Source organism: Lepidochelys olivacea (genome assembly GCF_965140295.1).
Source record: "Lepidochelys olivacea isolate rLepOli2 genome assembly, chromosome: 11".
Lineage (NCBI taxonomy): Eukaryota > Metazoa > Chordata > Testudines > Cheloniidae > Lepidochelys > Lepidochelys olivacea.
The window spans coordinates 48,939,273-48,959,948 of record NC_140421.1 but is presented as its reverse complement, the minus strand read 5'-3'; the positions used below and the strand labels follow the sequence as shown (position 1 = coordinate 48,959,948).

General features: G+C 38.6%; 1 protein-coding gene across 2 annotated transcripts in view; it reads right to left on the bottom strand.

Annotated features, from left to right (window-relative positions):
* The window catches only part of ZNF804A (zinc finger protein 804A), a 234,080-nt gene that overhangs the window by 175,271 nt on the left and 38,133 nt on the right, over positions 1 to 20,676 (bottom strand). The window contains exon 1 of one of the 2 annotated variants that reach the window (XM_084642680.1): positions 5,714 to 5,783. The exons of the other annotated variant lie outside the window; for it this stretch is intronic. Coding sequence (XP_084498806.1) covers positions 5,714 to 5,749 — 36 coding nt within the window. The 5' untranslated portion in view covers positions 5,750 to 5,783. Of the gene's footprint in view, positions 1 to 5,713; positions 5,784 to 20,676 lie in introns of those variants that run through there. 2 annotated transcript variants of the gene reach the window in all.

Below are 20,676 nucleotides of genomic sequence, written 5' to 3'. Positions count from 1 at the left end.
GGATCTAGACTGTTCTCAGTGGTAGCAGATGACACAAGAAGGAGAAATAGTCTCAAGTTGCAGTGGGGGAGGTTTAGGTTGGATAATAGGAAAAACTTTTTCATTAGGAGGGTGGTGAAACACTGGAATGCGTTACCTAGGGAGGTGGTGGAATCTCCTTCCTTAGAGGTTTGTAAGGTCAGGCTTGACAAAGCCCTGCCTGGGATGATTTAGTTGGGGATTGGTCCTGCTTTGAGCAGGGGGTTGGACTAGATGACCTCCTGAGGTCCCTTCCAACCCTGATATTCTATGATTCTATGATATATCCCTGTTTTATTTTGTTTCAAATGTGGGTGGCCAACTGGTGTGAAATTTCCTGCAGGATTAGTTTTTAAGCCCTTTGAAATGTATGTGCATTTTTGGTTCCTTTCTCAATTTTTTTATAGGAATTCTTGTATTTGGACTCTAGCTGAACTTTTTCCTTGGCAGTCCTGCTTTTCATTGTTGACTGCTATCTCTAGATAATATGGTCTATCAACACAAAACTTGGTAGACAGGTGTATCCTGTGGAGAACTGGTGCAACAGGGATATTTTTCAAAAAATTGGATTTAGGGTAATTTTTAGCAGTTATTCACATTATAGCTTGATGTTTATGTGCTGTGCACACAAACATGTTTGATGAAAGTTCAGTGCACACAGACCTGATTGGCTGATTGGGACTCGGCGCACACAAGTCTGTTTGGGAGGGCCAGGAATACATAAAGCCTTCCCTGTCAGGAGCTACACTTTTCTGTTAGATTTTATCCTACCTCAGAGAAGGTTCATGTGCAGCTGCTGACTGGTGAGGGGTTCATAAGCTTCTTGCAACAGATAAAATATTCTGTCAGTAGCTGCACCACTCTGTATAAGCTCACATTCTCCCAGTTTATCCAATTTTAGCCCCCAATTAAGAATTAAAAAACCCTAGGAGAGAGTAATGCATACAAAATTCTGTTGTGAAGTGGGTAGGTTTTTTTAAAGTGTGTATGAACCCTAACAAACCTGTAAAAATAAGGAAATGAAATATTAAGTCACTTACGAGTTCAGACCTTCTGCTCCTCCACCCATGAGCATACACCTTAGTATTACCCCACCACTATACATCACAGGACCTGTACCACTACATCCACTCCTATCCCCTAGGGATGTTTGCTTTCCATCACTAACATTAACTGCCATTCTGCACACAACCCTTTACCAAACTACTTTTCCAACACAACACCAAACATGCACAACTAATAATTTTGGCTAATAATAATCTGGGGGGTGGAGGGAAGAGGAGATATAACTTGGGAAGGGGTGTGGGCAGAAGGGCAAAAAGAAGGGGAAGAATTAAGGTGGTGAAGCTGCAGGGAAACTCTCCATGAGCCAAAAGCCCAAATGCCTTATAGCCCCCACCAGAAGGGGAGTATATCAGGGCAGGGAAGGATGGTGCTTGTATGTTGGAGATAAGCTAGACCATGGTGTGTAAAGAAAAAGGCACATTCTCTTTCCTTTCCCAAAACACCTGGCAATAAAAATCTGACAGACACTTATGCATGTGTGTAACTTTTTTCACATTCATAATCCATATAATGACAAAGCCCCAAATTTACAACAGGATACATTTACCTTATGTAGATGCAAAACTATTACAGCTGCATGGAAATTTTTTTTTACAACAAAATCATTTTTGACAACATTTCCTGAATAAAATATTTTGTGGAACCATTTGTTTGATTCAAAGTGTTCTCTCTGTGTGTTTTTAAATGAAAAAAAAAAAAAGAAACCAACACATTTGTTTTCAATAAAAAAGTTTGCTTTTCAAAACCAACTTTATTTTTGAAAACAGACTTCATTTTTAAAATCCAGAAATTTGCAAACATTTTCAAAAAAAATTGTGTAAATGGAAATTTTTTATCCGAAGTACTTACCAATTTCTGACCTGTTCCAGTAATTGCCTTCTTGAATTCAATAAAATGAGCCAAGCGGTCTTTCATTTTAAGTTAAATTATTTCACAGAATTGCAAGGAAACTTATTCAACAAAACTTTTTAATTAAAAAAAATCATAAACAGTCAGTTGACAATCATTATTTTATCAATTTGTTCATAATGCTTTATCCATCATAATGAGTTTCTCCAGAGTACTAAAAAGAAAGTTTATGGCCTGAAGCAAATGAACAATTTTTAAACTCTTGAGACATTTTGTATTGAAGTAAACATAAATGAGAAAGTAAAACATTAGAAAAACAAACATAGAACATAAACAAATTACATACAATGGACAAAATATTAATTCAATTTTCAAACCTGGTTAATTGTTAATACTGTGCCAGAAACATATTTAGGGGCCTTGGATGCATCCAGCAGACTCCCCATAAACCCAATGCAGTTGCATGGAGGAAGGGGAGGGCTATACAGCCTGTACCTCGCTATCCCCCGGCATGAGGGCAAGGAGTAGGCTAAGATGGACAAAGGCCAGTATAACTGAGCTGGGATGGGGCAGTAATGGCTGTTATCTGCTTCTGGTGAGGGCAAGCTGTAGATTATTTCTCCCAGAAACACAGGTGGATTACCTGCCATCCTTTACACAGAGATTGATTACAGGCATAATCTAGTCCTGAATTTTTTTTAGACAGTGTATTAGATCTCTGTGCTACTAAAAGGGAATCAAGTCTTATGGATGGGCACTGTGAAACAGAGAAAATTATATATTATATATATGGATGTGATGGTGTTAACAAAACGTAAAAATGATTGAAGTTTATTAAAATTATTTATGAAAATTCATGACGTCTCAGAGACGGCACATTCACTATGTAATGCAAAACATGCTATTGTTAAATGTGCTTTGCACCATATTTTTATCTAACAACAAAAGAGTTTGAATTCTGAAATCAATGCACAAGAGCTAAACTGTTGGCCATGTGAGCTGTTTTCTTATGTAGCACCCAAAACTACAATAGGCATTTAATTAAGCACTGAAAAAATGAATGTTCTGATTACCTAAGTGTTTACAAACTAAGAGCCTGACCATGTAAACACTTGCACAAGGGAGTAACTTTACCCATGGAAGAAGTTCTATTAAATTTCATGGAATTACTTATGCAAGTAAAACCTGTCAAGTGCTTTCAAGTGACAGCAATCTATATTTAAGGTAAGGTGTGACAAATAACAGCAACAAACAATAAGGTGAAAATAGTGAGTAGGAAGAAATTGATTACAAAAGTAATGTCATGCTGTTTTCTAGGTTTGTTGAATGCATACCTTAGGGGCACCACCATATTAATACCAACCCACCCGAAAACATACATTAAAAGACTATTAAAGTTGCAAAGTGAAGCAGTCAAAAGTGCACTCCTCTTGAAAATGTGTTTGCTTTCAAGTTAAATAACGATAATAAACTGCTTTCCCTTAATATACAAATAGTAAGTCAATGCAGCTCCTTGTACAATGTGGAGTAGTTCTGAAGTACCACATGGAAAGTGCTTTCTACCACAATGTAACTAGAGAGAACCATGACCCAAAGATTATATAATGAGCAAAATAAACCTGCTATAGGTTTCTGGGCATAATGGGGCATATTGTGCCATTGATCTAGGTGCAGAACTCCTCATGGAAATCAACTGGGAGTTCAGCATTTAAAAAAAAAAAGTACTTGACAAGATACAGTTCATACTGCAGTGGGCCTAATGAAATCAAGGACATCACTGTATTGTGGAGGAGGATTTTGGATATTTCCTTGTTTGATTTACTGAACAAAGGCAGTTTTGAATAAAATCTATAGAAGGTTCACATATTCAGAGATTCCAAGACCAGAAGGGACACATTGTGATCATCTCGTCTGACCTCCTGTACAAAACACAGGCCACAGAACTTCCCTAAAATAATTCCTAAAGCAGATCTTTTAGAAAAACATCCAATCTTGATTTTAAAATTATCAGTGATGGAGAATCCACCATTACCATTGGTAAATTGCTCCACTGCTTAATTAACTTTCTCTGTTAAAAATTTTATTCCTTATTTCCAGTCTGAATTTGTCTAACTTTAACTTTCAGCCATTGGATCATGGTATACCTTTATCTGCTAGACTGAAAAGCCCATTATTTAATATTTGTTCCCCATCGTAGATACTCAGACTGTAACTAAATCACTCCTTAACCTTCTCTTTGTTAACCAAATAGAGTGAGCTCCTGGAGTCTATCACTATAAGGCATGTTTTCTAATCCTTTTTAATCATGCTGGCAGCTCTTCTCTGAGTCCTTTCCAATTTATCAATACCTTTCTTGAATTGTGGGCACCAGAACTGGACATAGTATTCAACCAGCAGTCAAACCGGTGCCATATAATAAGCGTATTAGTGAACTAAACCTTGTAGTCCTAAAACATTTAATTATATAACCATCTAGGTTATTCCTAAATATCGTCTCCATCTGGATTGTGTGTGATATTTTGAAAAATGAAGAAAAAATTCCAGCTCTTGAGTCTTCTTGGGTGTCACTGTTTTGTGCAGGGATCTGCTGAATGCAAGTCACTGCTCAGCTGGGTTGCTTCTGAAATCTCAGTCCTAGCAGCAGAGAGTACTCAGTGAGGGCAAATTAAGGGGAGCATGGAGTCCACTTGAAACACACAAGCCTGGGAGCTGGTAAGATGAATGAGAAGGAAGAGACTCATCTGGGGCAGAGATCGAGAACCTGCACTCAAGCGTATCCGCTTGACAAGGCTTCCTTAAAGACTCAGGCTATGGCTACACTAGAGATCTTACAGCGGCACAGCTGCATCAGTGCATCACTGTAAGCTCTCTAATGTAGCTGCTCTAAGCTGATGGGCAACAGCTCTCCTGTTGGCTTAACTACTCTAGCCCCGGCAAGCAGTGGTCACCATGCTGGTGGGAGAAGCTCTCCCACCGACATAGCACTGTCTACACTAGTGCTTAAACTGGCATAAATTATGTCTCTCAGAGGGGTGGCTAATTCAGCCACATATATTGATTTAAACTGTAGTGTAGCCATAGCCTCAATTTAAAAGGAATGATAGGGCTGAATGTAGCTGGGGAAAGAACACTTCCAGACTCTCCTCTGGCTGTGACAGGTCTCTGCTACAGCAAACAGTATCTACATGACTGCCAAGTATCTACCTGGAGAACCTGGGGCCTGATTCTTATCTCTCACTGGTTTTACAACTGTGTGTCTTCACTGATTTCACAGAGTTACTCCTGATGTTTACAAGCAGAAAGTGGAGGCCAGAATCCAGCCCTAAGACCAAATTGTTGAATTTATTTTTCAGAGCATCATTTACATACACTACAATTTGTGCATAAGAACATGCATATGAGTTTAATTTTTAATGAAGGTATACATACATTCCATACATATAATTAAAATGCTTGAGCTGGAACCACTACCCCGAAAAAATAAGGTCAACTCTCCACTGAATAGCACTATGACATGAACATCTGTCACTTAAACAAATGCCACCAAGTAAATCTACCTAAAGAATTCTATTATCCATACAGAATGGAGAACAGGGTTATATTTGCAGGTTTATGGAGTGACATCTGTTTGAATGACAGATGTCTGTGCCACAAGAGTGCTGTGCACACTTTGTTTTATTGCTGGAGTAATCTCTTCTAAAGGACTCCATACACTACTACAATAAATTAAGAATTCTTACTTTTATGATAGACTTTATATATTTTTTAAAATCTCACTTACCAGGGATTGTAGCTGTAAAATGTAAAAAATCTCCATACATTAAAGGCAGTCTGATGTATTTAGAGTCCTCATGTTATTTATGCCAAAGCTTAAATCCATGTGTTCAGATTTCATTATCTTGGTTTGAGTATGAGATTGCAAACAATTCATGCAAATCTGTAAAACATTCATTATAATTTGTATTAAAATTAAACCCTGCTTTAGGTATTTCCAATTTGGGAATATTTATTCTTTCTACTGTATGTTATACTAGTCCATAACAATACTTATCATTGTATTGAATTATCTACTGCAGTGGTTCCCAAACTTGCTCCGCTGCTTGTGCAGGGAAAGCCTCTGGTGGGCCAGGCTGGGCTGTTTACCTGCTGCATCCACAGGTTCAGCTGATCGCAGCTCCCAGTGGCCGTGGTTGGCTGCTCCAGGCCAATGGGAGCTGCTGGAAGTGGCGCGGGCCAAGGGATGTACTGGCCGCCGCTTTCTGCAGCCCCTATTTGCCTGGAGCAGCGATCAGCCGAACTTGCGGACGTGGCAGGTAACAAACTGGCCCGGCCCGCCAGGGGATTTCCCTGCACAAGTGGCGGAACAAGTTTGGGAACCACTGATCTACTGTATGATGGCCATTACACACACAGCACTCCTCTATCCTTAACTGAGCCTGTTGTGTGTCTACTAACTATATAGGTTATACTATACTATACTAACTACTAATTATATTGCTACACTAACTATATAGGATAGGTTTGTAATTTGTGTAGTGTCTTCGTATTATCTTCACGCTCAGATGCAATATCCTTGAATTTCTGCCTTAATAAGATCTTTAACACAGAAGGCTGTTATGTTCAATGGCAAAAAATATATTAACACAGAGTTAAGATTGCTTGGTAGCATGTCATTCCTTTGCAGAACATTGAGTTGAGCAAAACTCAAACTTCTGAAAACCAGAAAATGCATAGTTTAGGGTTCCCCATTCAACCTTAATTCTGCCCTCTTTCAGCAATGTCCCAATATACGCCTTTAATACATATAATTTATTCTGTCAATCCCACAGTTGCTGAAGTGTATAAGGTCTTCACCTCCTTTTACAATCTATTCATTCCCAGAATTCCTTCTAATATTATTAAAGGACAAAAAAGGGTGAAGGGAGGAGTTGCCCACACCACTTTTTCACTTTCCTCTTTGAGGAATGCCCCAATGTGTACATAGCACATACTCACACTGGGCCCTGGCACTATAGGATTTAGCAGGTTCCAGATGCTAGCATACATACACACTCACACTTAGTCAACCCCCCGCCCCATAAAGAATGCCCAACATGTACAATTTAAGAAGCATTTAAAAGCCTTTTACAACTCCCTTGCATTTACAGGATGCCATCTCAACCTACATTTTCTCTTAACCAACATTAAAGAATTGGAACCCTTTCACTTCTCTGCTGACAATAGCCTTTGAATAAAAAGCTTGTGCCCTCCTACTGACAAAACCTATACAATTATGCACTGAAATGATGCATACATATCCTGAAGGTACACATGCAGCTCTTCCCTTTGGTCACACACATCAAAGGGCGCAAAACATAGATCTCCTCCTATCATACGCACAACTGTGTCATCCCCCTCACATGGATCCGACGAAGTGGGTAGTCACCCACGAAAGCTTATGCTCCAATATGTCTGTTAGTCTATAAAGTGCCACAGGACTCTTTGCCGCTCTTACAGATTCAGACTAACACGGCTACCCCTCTGATACTTGCCCCCTCCCCCCCAAAGTAATCCTTAATTGTGCATTTCCTGAGTTTTGCTCAACTCAACATTTTGACAGGGAATGATACACCACCAAGCAACCTTCACTTTGTATTGACATAGCTTTTGCCATTGAATGTCCTAGGTTTTTTAACAGGAAGAGATATGTGGCTGGTAGGAGTTAATTGTTATTCAGGCAGTTGTACACATCATCATGTCCTGCAATTAACATGTAATGGACCACATCAGCCTGTAGTCAGCAATCCCCATATCATGGTGTACTCCTTGTTCTCCCACAAAACTCCTGCAACCTCAAGATCCAGGAATCATCCAGAATCTACATTTTGCAACCCTGGCAGCACACACTTATTTTCCGTCAGCAGTCAAGTACCTGTGTTGTCTGTACCTCCGCTCTGTTTGTCTTTGGAAACTGTGCATTAATCTACCCTGAGATCAAGAAGTAGCCACTTGCCCCCACACTCCACTTATACCCCCAGGGATGAGTAAAATACAGATTTTCTCAATCAATCAATCCAAGGCTTACCTACGATCAGTGCTCATTGCCTAATCCTTACATAACCAAAACCCCTATCCCTGTCCCAGTACCCCATTCCCTACACCGCACACAAAGTCCCTTGTCTCTGGCTTCTCCCCACCAGTCATAACAAAAAAAAATTGGTAGACTGGCTGCTGACCATTCTACTGTATTCAGTAAACCTCCCCATAAAATAAAAACACATTATAACAGAGACAACTTACAACAAGCAACACAAGTTATTAAATCTTTACTGCAGAGGTGTACAAAAGTTTGTACTAAAAATGTCAGTGGCAGGGTGTTCACCAGGGGCAATGCCATTGTCACATTCCCTTAAACTATCCAGACAAGTGTACAGTGGCTGCATACAAACCCCCTCCCATATTTTTTTCTTTATTAGTGCATGCACACTTCCAGACTCTACCTCTCTTCACACAAAGAACTGAAGTGTCCTTAAATACTGTTTACAGCTTGCGTCCCCCAGAGACTTAATGGGTGCCAGGCTCTACCATGGATAAATATAGACCAGCTGAGACCATATTTACCTGCAGCACAGCAAAAGTTTGAACTTTAGTTCTGCACCAAAAACAAACAAATCACCTACCTAGAATTTTTTGGGGAAAAAATGGCTATTTATTCTGGGTTTATATCTCCAAACTCCCTGGCTCAAATGATCCCAAACTGGAATAAGGACTGGAGTACTATACACATCCCATAAGGCAATGCAGATTGAACCTCTGATGGAGCTGCAGGATACATCATGGAAGTCCTGCAACAGTGCATTAAGGGAGATATAATCCAGCCAGGGAGCCTAGCACATAGAGAATAATGGGTACATCAGGTTTATGAACTACACCTCCCATGAAACAACAACAGACAAAGGATGACAGAAACAAAATATTATCATAATCCATTTCACAGATGGTGGAACTGAGGTAGAAAAAGATAAAGGCTAGGAAATTCAAATTATCTTAATGGAGTCAGGCCTCCAACTCCTATTAATGTTTTCATCCCAAGGTCACAGAGGAAGTTTGTAGCAAACCTAGGAACTGAACCTGGATCTCCTGAGTTCCAGGCTCATGTCTTAACAAAAAGGAGCAATTTCCTTTCCAGACTGTAGTCCTCTATTAATCCACAAAGCACAGACTAGTTTGAACATTGCCAACATGCTTCCACTCTGATTTGGATGTACAATCTCTATTACAGGAAAGTTATTTCAATAAAAAAGTAAATATTATAACATGCTACCCATGTATGTCTATTATGTGAAACAAATATTTAAATGGATAATATGAGAAATAACCTGTGACCACATAATCCTATATTGTAGTAATAGATCTTATTATGCAAGATATGACAAATATGTTTCTAAAGTTTGGAAAAATAATTGTAGAGTATCATACTGTATGGGTTGAATTATTTGAGAAATAGCATAACAAAGTGATAAAAAACAAAAGGCCAGACTGATTCCCGGACTGATGCTGAGCAGCACCTTACCACAAGTCACCGATACTACTTCTCCTGAGTAAGGTTATGAGAATTTGGCCTTAAATGATAATGCCTATGTTTATAAAATGCTTTCAGATCCTTCAGATTCAAGATGAAATAAACTACATAAATGTAAGATATTACTATTAACTATATATAGATATAGATATAAACTATGCTGTTTTAGACTAGTTTAATTATTTTAAATGTGCTGTTATTGGAAGTTATTGAAGGGATAAAAATCAATTTACTGACCTTTCTCTCCCCTCCCCTATTTTTTTCAGATAGTTTCCTTTGAAAGTTTTGCTTGATTTTGTAGGGGGAGAGGAGGTTATTTTATTTTATTCTTTTTCAAGCTCTTCTGTGCCTTTAAAGTGATAGATCTAATACTTCAAAGTATTTTATACCACTAGTATATATTTTTAAAAAGGAAATCAAGCCATTTATTTGTTACAGTACAAAAGAGAATTCTGAAATAACAACAACCTTAGGCTAATTTACATTAGATGAAAGTAATTGAAACTAATTGATTTGAAAAAAGTGTATTTTACATGGGTGATTTTATTTATTCATAACACCTAGCTACATCTTTAGCTGCTAATACACCTTTTTAATTTACTTACCATACATGTTTTACTTATTGGTATTAAGAACCATGAACTAATATATACCAATCATACTGAGATAAGTGCACAAATATAATTTGATTATTTAAAATGTGTTAAAATTATCAAAACGTACCAATGTGACATTAAACTCAGACGACTACAAAGGAATGATCACACATACTGTACATTAGAACTCTGATTATCCAAAAGATAGATTGTATCACTCAAACTTCAGAGCACTGAGGACTGGAATAATGAGGGGAGCTGGCTAGCCAGGCTCCCCTATATGCCAAATGCAAAGACACTTGGTTCCCCTCGTTCTAGGCAGCTGGCTGTCTTGCCCGAGACCTGCTGGCTCAGCAGGACTACAGCACATAAGCCCCAGGATGCGGAAATAGCCCTCCCTGACAGCTGTCTTAGTCCATCTGACATGAATTTTAATGAAATGTCATAATATTATTTTCTTCTCACAAAGTTAGTTTTAATAAAGCCTCTGCTGGCTCCCCACAGGTATTACTTCTCTCTCCCAAGAACCTCCCTTTCTTTCTGTCCTTGATCTTTCAATTCTCTCATTCATTTTGAACTGTATGGAGGGTATCTGTAGAGTATTTTGCATAGTGACCAGCAGAAGTGGAGACAGTGCTTTGTACTGGGCCCAATATTATCCACCTGCAGGAAAACCTCTACAGTGTTTCCTCCTAATCCTTATCTACAAAATGCAACTCCCTTCTCTCCATCAGCTCGTACATATAACTAAATTCCTTGCCAGACAAAATCAGCTCCACTTTGGATGGAGTAATAAATATTTTGCAAGGGATCTGACAATGTACAGGTCTTTGGGCAGCTAACCATACACACACACACACACACACTAAAAATATTCCCTTTCATCTTCATGCAGTGCTGGAAGTTTCTGATGCTTTTACACTGACCAAGGATAAATTAAAAAATAAAAGCTTGCAGTGCAAAATTTTCAGTGTCTTTAATTACTAAATGAAAAATACATTGTCAGATGCTTTGCTATTAATTACATATCATCACCTGGAAACGTGTGGCTGGTGAAATTAAGATCACAATGAGTGATTCAGACCCACTTTGCATAAAAACAGATTCTAAAGAACATTTAAAATGCTCTAAAAGAAAAGCCATTAGTAAAGCTGTTGCCTATTATAAGGTAATTCTTAGCAAAATGATTAACTGTTATTAAATACATAAGCATGTGTCTAAAGAGTGTGTGTTCTATACAGCACACTTCCTACTAAAATTCAGACTGATGAACTTAACGAAAAATAAACAAAAAATCAAAATAATATCCTGATCCTCCCCCTTCTGAGATCAAAGGCATAACTTCCAATGTCATCATTGGTGTAAGATCAGGGCTTCAGTAAATATTTCTTTGTCAATAGGAAGAGAATACCAGGACACCAACTATGACCTTGAATTGCACAAGTCATAAATTGGCACAGAATTTGCCCAAATAGGAAATAATTTATAATGTAATTACTGGTCCAGAATATATAATAGCTGATATTAAACAGTTCACATTTAATTACAGCATAGTGGCATCTGAGATATTACAGATATTTCCAGTTGTATGTATAGAGAAACTCTGGCATCTAGCATACTGCGTAAAGAAGATGAAGGTGAATATTGGCAACCACTCTAACATCGTGCAAAGGGCATATCTAAAAACAGAAATTTTTTTTAATTTAAAACAAAAACTTTACAGACAACCTCAGTACACTCCCCTACCCCCTAATTTTAGTTTCCAGGTGTTGTCTGCAAGAGCCAGGGCTCGGAAAATTCTGCTTGATTCTTGTTGAGGGTGAGTAATTTATTACGGGGGAGTGAAATGCTGTTATTTTTCTCATTAACAATCACTGTAATAAAGCATTGGTACGTGTATTTTTTGTCTGGGCTGCTAAATTCTCATGACAATTTTGCAAGACATATCTATATGGATATTCTTCTCTGTGCGTGTTTGTTACATTTTTGGCAAACATATTGAATTCGCAGTTTTATAATACTATTCAAATATCCCAATCACTAGGACTTCAGTACTATGGTAACAGGAGGAAGCAGAACAGCAAATGCACTGGTATGATCTTAAAGGCAAGCCAAGTAAGTTAGTTTTCAGTTAGTTTACCTATATCGGGATAAATTAGTAACTGCTATGATAAAATACATAATAAAATACCTAAATTTTAAAAAAAAGTTTTGCTCAATGTATGTGAAATTCAGATTATCTGCACTCTGCAGGGGACTGCCTTTAAAGAGAAAATTCAGTCTTTCCAACTATCTTTGACAGATTTGCCACTCCAGCAGGAAAACTGGGAATTAACACTTCACTGGGCTAATGGACTGAAACCTTCACTAAGACAATCAAGACAACACAAGTTCACACGGACCCAGAGATTGATTTATTTCAGTGCCATTTCAAGCATCTTTATGTTTAATACAAATTAATTTACAAGGTTACTGGCCACACTCCTAAGCATGTAGCGGGTGTTGAAGCCACCTCTTCCACAGCTGGTTCAATGATAAGCAGTAATGGCACATGCCTCTTACTTCTGTATTTCTTGCTGTTCCACGAACACAGTCAAGGATTTGACTTTAATCAAATTTAGAAGAGTGAACGCTATAGTACATGCTCACAAAAGCCAGGAAACTCAAAGGAAAAACCTTAATATTGTTTATAAGAGAGCTGTAGTCTGACCAATGCCTTGTGCTGCACATCACTGTAAACCTGAGAAAAATCAGCTATTGTGTATTCATGCCACACATGTGATCCCTTCCTCTTCTTGGGCTTTATTGTATTTCTTTCTGATCTCTTTCTTTTAAACAAATTACACCAAAGGTGGATTGTTATCCAGAAGTGTTATAAACACAATTATGGACTGAGACTGTTCTAGGACATAGTCTGACTGGTCAATTACGTCTCTATAATTCCTGGTAGGGAAATAAAATGAGTTAAAAGCAAAGAAGCCGGTTTGGAGGGAAAAGCAGCTGAAGCACACACGCCCCCACACGCGTGCGTGCACACACACAGACGCGCACTGTTGTTTCTTTGGTTTTCTTACGTTTAATTGGTGTCTATGCCCAGCCATAATTTCTTTGGTTACCTTTTAAGGTTTTAGTTGCTCATAGTTTTAGTTGCTAACAGGAAAATCGGGAGCTGTTTAGCACTATCCGTTCCTCATCCCTCATATAAAACTAGAACTTCAGAAAGGGGCCTGGAAGCGAACAAAATGCCATTAAGTGCACCAGCTGGCGCCATGCTTTTCAAAGGAAGACACATTAGTTTCAGGGCATCTGGCCTTCCCATGGTACTCCACAGCAGCCAAGAAATATTCAAGTTTCCAAAAGCTGTTTCACGCTCCCAATTCAGTTTTATAAACAGACACCAGAACTTAACTCCTCTAGGCTGTTAGGCAGATCCAGCTGAAGAGAAGCAAGGGAGGTAAATGACAGGGATTTTGAAATGACTCTGAAATCAGAAGGGTAAGAGGGTTGGGGGGGGGGGGATCTTGCAGAATTCCTAAACTTAATTTTCCTTCTTAGCTACATCACAGCTTTTGTGCCATTAGACATTCAAACCACCAGAGTTATACAGTTTACTTGAAAAGGCAATAAGGCTAATAATACTGACAGATATAAATTGCCAAACTCATTCCAAATAAGAAATAGAAATGCTGGGCATATAGGAAGAGAAATGTAAGATCTGTTAAGAAATTATTGGAGTCTATTCATTCTAGGTCATTCTGATTCGGCAAGTAAGAATGGGTAAGACTATAATAATATCCATAGAAGTTTTAGCTGTTCTGACTTGAAAATTATATAATAAAATGACTGTTGTATGATACAGAATTACAATTTTTAGATGAGTTATACTACTATAAAAGAATTTTAATATAATATGTTTAGCACCTTCAAAAGAAAGTCATCTTTGCACATAGTTGCCCAGTAAAATACTTTTTTCAATAAAGTCATTTACCAGGGACCAACTTGTTTTGCTACTATTACAGTTTCCCCTCTTACCTATTTTATTTTGCTTTGACAATGTATTTTAAAGGCAGTAAAGCAGAAAGCAGTAAAAGAAGCAATAATGAAGGAAGAGACACACAAAGTGATCCTTAATGGATTGTCAGCTCATGAAGGCAATTCACAAGCTGTAGCAAAATGAGTTCTATGCAGAAAAGAAATCAATACTCATTGTAGCATCCTTCCTACTACACTGCAATTTATCAGCTAAACAGAATACTGTCACATCTCATAGGCCTTAGAAAACTAGTTGCTCTCAGAAGCAGTATTTATTCTATACCGGTTCCACCACAGCTGAATCTGATTTGTTTATAGCATAGGTCTGCTGCCTTTCAATTTGAAAATCAGGACAGGGCAGCCTGTTTAACAACAAGAGCCAACAATTTTGCTTTATGAAGTGCACTCTGAGGGTCAGATATGATCCAGGGAATCCTGGAATATAGCCCGTGGCTGCCTTCTCCCTGTGATTTCAAGTAGAGGACAAAGCTGTCCTACTGCAAATTTTTATTGCTGGTGATCTCAGACAAGTTTATTTCAGCCAAGCAGGCATAATTTAATGCACTTATTTTTAAAAGTAAAATACATGTAAATATGTATTATGCAAATTGTGTGTGGTTCTGGGTCTTCTCATGTGTTGTCAATGCAGCTCTTGATGTAGAAAAGTCTGAGCACCACTGCTTTGAAAAATAGGACAACAGAGGACCTATTTTGGAGAAAGCAAATTAAAGCCTTCCATGACTTAAATTGATCTTTAAAAAGCTGCAAATCTAGAAGTATTTACACAGTAGGAAAAACTCATGATAATGTAGCTTCTGTACTTACTAATACAAGTGACGATGAGGAGAGGAGAGTAAAAAAGGGAAAAAAACTAAAACTTTATAGAAATTTAGCCTTTCAAAATGCCATCACCGATGCCTGCAATTTAATAACGTTTTTTTTAACTGAATTCTTGAATATTTACCATTTCAATCGTATACAGTGGAAACATCAGCTATCCTCAGAGATGCAATATGTTCTGGTACAATGCAAGATATGAAACACTGTATATGAAAACATAAAATTAATCAGTAAATATTGTCTCAGTCATGTAATACTTTTCTGTATTTTCACTGATCAACAATTGAAACTTTTCCCCTTTGATATCAGGCAACCATGTTCATGGATTTAATATATTATTTGGATACTTAATGTAAAATACCAGGCTAATTAACAAATGAAGACAGACTCTTTAGAGATTATTCCTGTTTCAACATTTACAAGTCTACAACTCTACATGCCCTGTAAAGCCAGTCACTGTGATACATACATTATTCAAAAGAACAGGATATTTTAACTGTTACCAATATTTCTTCTGGATAAGCAAGCCTCTGAGGGTTTGTCTACTTGGTGAGATCATGTGCTCTATGGGGGTGTGATTTCTAAAGAGCACTAACATGATGTGTATTAATTGGTGTGTGAAGACCCTGCTGGTGTGCTTTAAACTAATGCTATTTGAAACAGTACTATGGTAAAGTGCATTTAGGAACCTTTACTGCAGACTAATTAATCCACAACACATTAGTGTTCTTTGGAAATCACACCCCCATAGAGCACACCCCACTACCCCACCACATAGACATGCCTGAGTTTAAGCAATATAGGACTCAAAAGCTCATCACTTGGACAGATTAGCATATTTCTGCATGTCAGATAATACAAACAGGTGTTTAGCAAAACACAATGGGATTAAAGAGAAGATAAATCCAGAGTTACATAAGTAAACATATCAGTGTCTTGCTGAAAGAGCCAACATATGCTATAAACCTTCTAAATATACCAATCAGTTTGAATGCACTATGAAAAATCTATGTTAAATATCAGGGATGTAAAACAGGAATGAATGTATTAGAATGCTTTTTCTGGACAAAACCAATTCGGAGCCACCTGCTCTCTTTTATTGGAGAATGCTTGAAGAACCTTCCTCAGAATCCCTGTAGATGGTGATGCAGTTTCTGTTTCAAAATTCTTCATGACCAGACTGTGTAAGTTGATGGTTAAAAAGTACAAATCTAGTTAAAATTGCATGGGGCCAATCTGCCTGTTTATTTTTTTCAAATCAGTGCACAAGGTGTGTGTGTGTGTGTTTAGGGATTTATCACGTAACCACTCTGCGTATAACTGCTGATTAAATATGGGATATCCAGCTAAAACAAAGCACCAAAAGTACCATACCCCCACTTTTCTCCTTCAGTTAGGACCAGATTCTGCCACCCTTACTTACAGTGAATAGTACCTTACTCCACAAGTAGCGTCACTAAAATCAGTGGGACTCCTCAGGAATTAAAGTACTATTTAGAATGTGCAAATGTGGCTGAATACAATCCTCTGAATTCTGCTCACTGTCTCAAACTGGCTCTGAAGAAAATTACTTGAAGGTAATCACTGAGGACTTCATTCCCTACTCCCATTACACCCCCAACTGCTACTACTGAATACTTAATATGTATCTATATACCCTACAATGTTATATGTCTTTTTTGAGAATTAGAGAGGCAAGGTGGATCTCAAGATGTAATATCTTTTACTGGACCAGTTGCGGTTGCAGAGAAAGACAAACTTTCAAGTTTACACAGAGCTCTCCTACAAGTCTGGCATTACTGAGCATTTACAGTGATACCCTGAACTAGTAACCATGCGCGAAGAATATTCTCACGTTTATGTTTTACAAATGTTTTGGTTCCAGGGCAAAAAGAAGTCCTGATTGACACTCAGTAATTTTCCTCTGTTCGTCTTTAGAGGAGCAAACCATTAACACTGACAGGACCAAAACCACAGAAAAGAAACATCACGTTCAAACTGAGATTACAATTTTGTAAACACTCTCTTGATATCAGCTGCATGAACAAATAGCTTTCTTCAAGAACAGCCCAGCTGTTGCTGATATGCTCCCTCCTTCTCTCCAAGCAAAGTAAATATTCAGTTAGAATGCTGAAGGGACAATACAATAAATGGAGCAAATTCAGGTGGGGTGGGGTCATCTCTTGTCTGGGAAAAAGCTGACTATTATTCTATTATTAAGTCATAGAGAGATTATATGGATTGTCTGTCTATATTAGTAACTTTTGTTTGCATTTTTGTGCTCAAGAGAGTAATATTGTCATCAGCTGCTTCAGTTATCAGGTAAGTATATTTTTTGGCTCCCTGCCATATATACAAATTATATATATACATAAAGTTCTGACTTTACAAAGAAACATTGACCTTGCTAATTGATTCATCTACCAAAGTGATACCCTACCTAAATGCATAAAAGGAAAGTGAAACCCCACAATGCGTGCACACTGGCACACATGGTGCCTGTAAAAAAAAACAAAAAAAAAACAGTGAAACAGGTTTTTCCCTCCCCTAATATAAAGGATCAGCTTCCAAAAAGGGCTGTTATGGTTGGGGTGAGGTTGTGGGAATGAGCTCCCAACATCTATAAAATGCCTATAAAAGACCAACGTCTCTGATTGGCTATGATAGCCAAACTCCTGATCACATATCTTCATGTGGCAGGGTTGTTTGTTTTAATCCAAAAATGGAGGTGTAAAAGGTGGGTATCTGGTGCCTTTTAAAAATGACTAGACAGCTCATGGCAGATGGGGCTCTCCAGTCCAGGAGGACAGTTTAACTAGGAAAAGGAAAATTCTGGATCTACTAGGGCTGGGGCAACATGGCGGGAAGAGAGTGGGCCTATACTTAGTTTAGCTGGGGAAAGGCCCTCTCAGTGTGGTGGATGTCAGGGATCCACCAATACACTATAGTTTTTTTGGTGCAAAAGTGATTAATTCAGTGCAAACAGTTTATTTTTTTTGGTGAGTTGCCAAAGCATAGTAGGAGATACCAGTTATAAGGAGAGGTGAGACTGGCCTGTATGCCTCTTTGTGAGGGATCACTGCTAACTGTGAAAGTATGTCTCAGCCCTATGCCAGAATTTTTCCCACTTCAAGTCTGGCAGCCACAGGACAGTAGGATTTCTGGTGGTCAGCATCAGACCTGTCTCTAGAGGGTCAAGGGAATTAGTGGCCAGAATGAAGAGTGAGAGAAAAAGCAATGACCTTCACAGCCAAAGAAGACCCATATTGTAAAAGTAGCAACACTGAATGTTTGAATGGTAGAGATGTGGAAATAGCTTACATGATGGTAAGAAAAAAATTCGATGTTCTGTGCTGACAGCAGGAAACATGATGGATGGGGAACGCAGCAAAGGAGTTTGGCTTAGATTGTAAACTCTTCTACATGTGTGATAAAACGGGATGGAGTCGAGGTAGTAGTAGGGTTGCTAAGTTTGGTTGGATGTATTCCTGGGGTTTTTATCACATGACATCTTTAATCCTGGAGACTCAGGACAATCCTGGAGGTTTGGCAACCCTTGGTGGTAGTGAGAAGTGAGTTGAGGAAGATGGCGATTGATAACAATACGAGTCCAAATTAAAGAGCACAAGTTGTTTTATGAACTAGCCTGATATCTAGTGAGACGGTAATGCTGCAGCACAAGACTCTTACGGCAGACTGTGGTAGAGTGTTCGGCAATGAGAAAACTAAGCACAAGAGAAATAAGAAATAAAAATAATATGCATACAGTAAGTATGTGGCAGAGAAGTTCCCCTCACTTCCCTATTGGCAGCTTCCCTACTTGAATGGAAACATCCCACAGCCCATAAAAAAAACATGCTGTCCTGCAACCAGCAGGGCTCTATTCCCAGTGGCACATGCACTGCCTGGCCTCTGCTGACTGGGGGAAGCAGATTTGGTCCAACTGCACATGATGGATTAGGCAATATCTTTTACTGGACCAACTTCAGCTGGTGAGAGAGACAGATCTCTATGCCTTCACGAAGCTACCTTAACAGGCCCACCCACAGCGAAGCAGAGAAGAGGGATTGCAAAATGTAAGCTCTGGGGCCGGGACCATCTCTTTGTTCTCTTTGTACAGTATCTAGCACAATGGGGTCATGGCCCATGACTGGAACACTTAGGCACTACTGTAATAACAATAATTACTATAGGACAGAGGAGAAGGACTTTTACAAAAAGAGGAAAAAAGATTGGAACATCTGTTTGGGGAAGAGCCTGGGAGAACAGCAATACCCATAACAGTGAAACATGTATTAAATATTGCATTTGCTAACAGATTTTTATATTTCCACAATTATAAATAAATCTTGGATTAAACTTTTGTCAGAGTATTTGAAAAAAAATCTTTAATATTAATACTATTATCATAGCAAGACCAGATGGCTGTGCTGAGTACACCACACCTCATGAGGTCGCTGGAAGCACTTGCAGAAATATACCGCAGGCGTTCTTTAATCAATACTACCACACAATCTGCCATGCCTTATTGCTTAACTCTCCAAAGCAACCTTCCATCACATAGCTCCTTTTAGATTTGATTCAATGTGACAATACTCTGTGAATAAAGTGATTGCTTTATAAAGAAAGACTTTAAATAAAAATGATCCCAATAAAAAAAAAAGAAGCAGCAACAGAAACATCTTTCACACATCACTTCCCTAAGTTTGATTTATTCCTGTTTCAAAGGAAGAAAAATTATTGTATGTGCTCACAGATTTTCATGTACTTGGAAGCAAAACACGTTTAGTTTCACTTAAATAATTGTGAGTCTAATCCTGAGCTTGTTAGAAACTAACTGCCACGTAACCAGGTTCTTCACTGGCCTGATCAATGCCCATCGTTCCTGAGCTCAGTAAGGAAGCAGGGTGAGGAGCAAATCAGGGAGAGGGAAGAGGTAGGAATCTAATCCAAATGGCGTGACCATCAAGAAATTCCACTCCTGTTCTCCCCACATATATGAGGTGTGTCCCCCTTTTAAAAAAATAAAGGATTATTTTAGATGGCTTGGGGGTTGTTTTTGAAAATGGATAGTTTCCGCTGTTCTTACCAGTGGGCCCAAACTGCTCCCTAGCTGCCAACTCAACAGGCCATTTCAATTAATTAAGCAAAAAATATTTGCTTGTAATTGCATCAAAAACTGTAACAAATTCTAGCCTCTCTTTCAGACACAAATGCTGTTTTCTGTCAATTAAAGATCCAGGGAAAATGCAGAAAATTTGTTTTCACGGGGTCAAAACCCTTATCTAGTGCTGACAGCCAGATAAGTCTTGGTGCATGGAGGTGAAGCTTCTCGCTCCCCACCTCCCTGTTTCCAGCTGGTTAAAAGAGTGTCAATTCACCCATTCCCTAATATTGGAATTCAGCGTCTGCTCTTCAGGTGTCATTTGGCCTGGGATAGCCTTCCCTCCTCCCTCAGATGGATGCAATGGAGAAGCACTGCAACCTGTCTGCCTTATGCTGAAGTTACCCTCCACACCCCAGCGAGACAGAGGGGCAGCCATCTAAGTGCTCAGCAGCTGACGCAAAGGGTTTCAGTAGGAGCCACACAGCTCCATTCTGTTTGGCATGGCAGAGCTAGGATTTGTCCCAGTACAAATTATTTTTCTGCATTTTTTCTGGATCCTTAATTAGTGGGAAACAGCAAATGTACCTTCGGAGTGGGGAGGGAGAAGG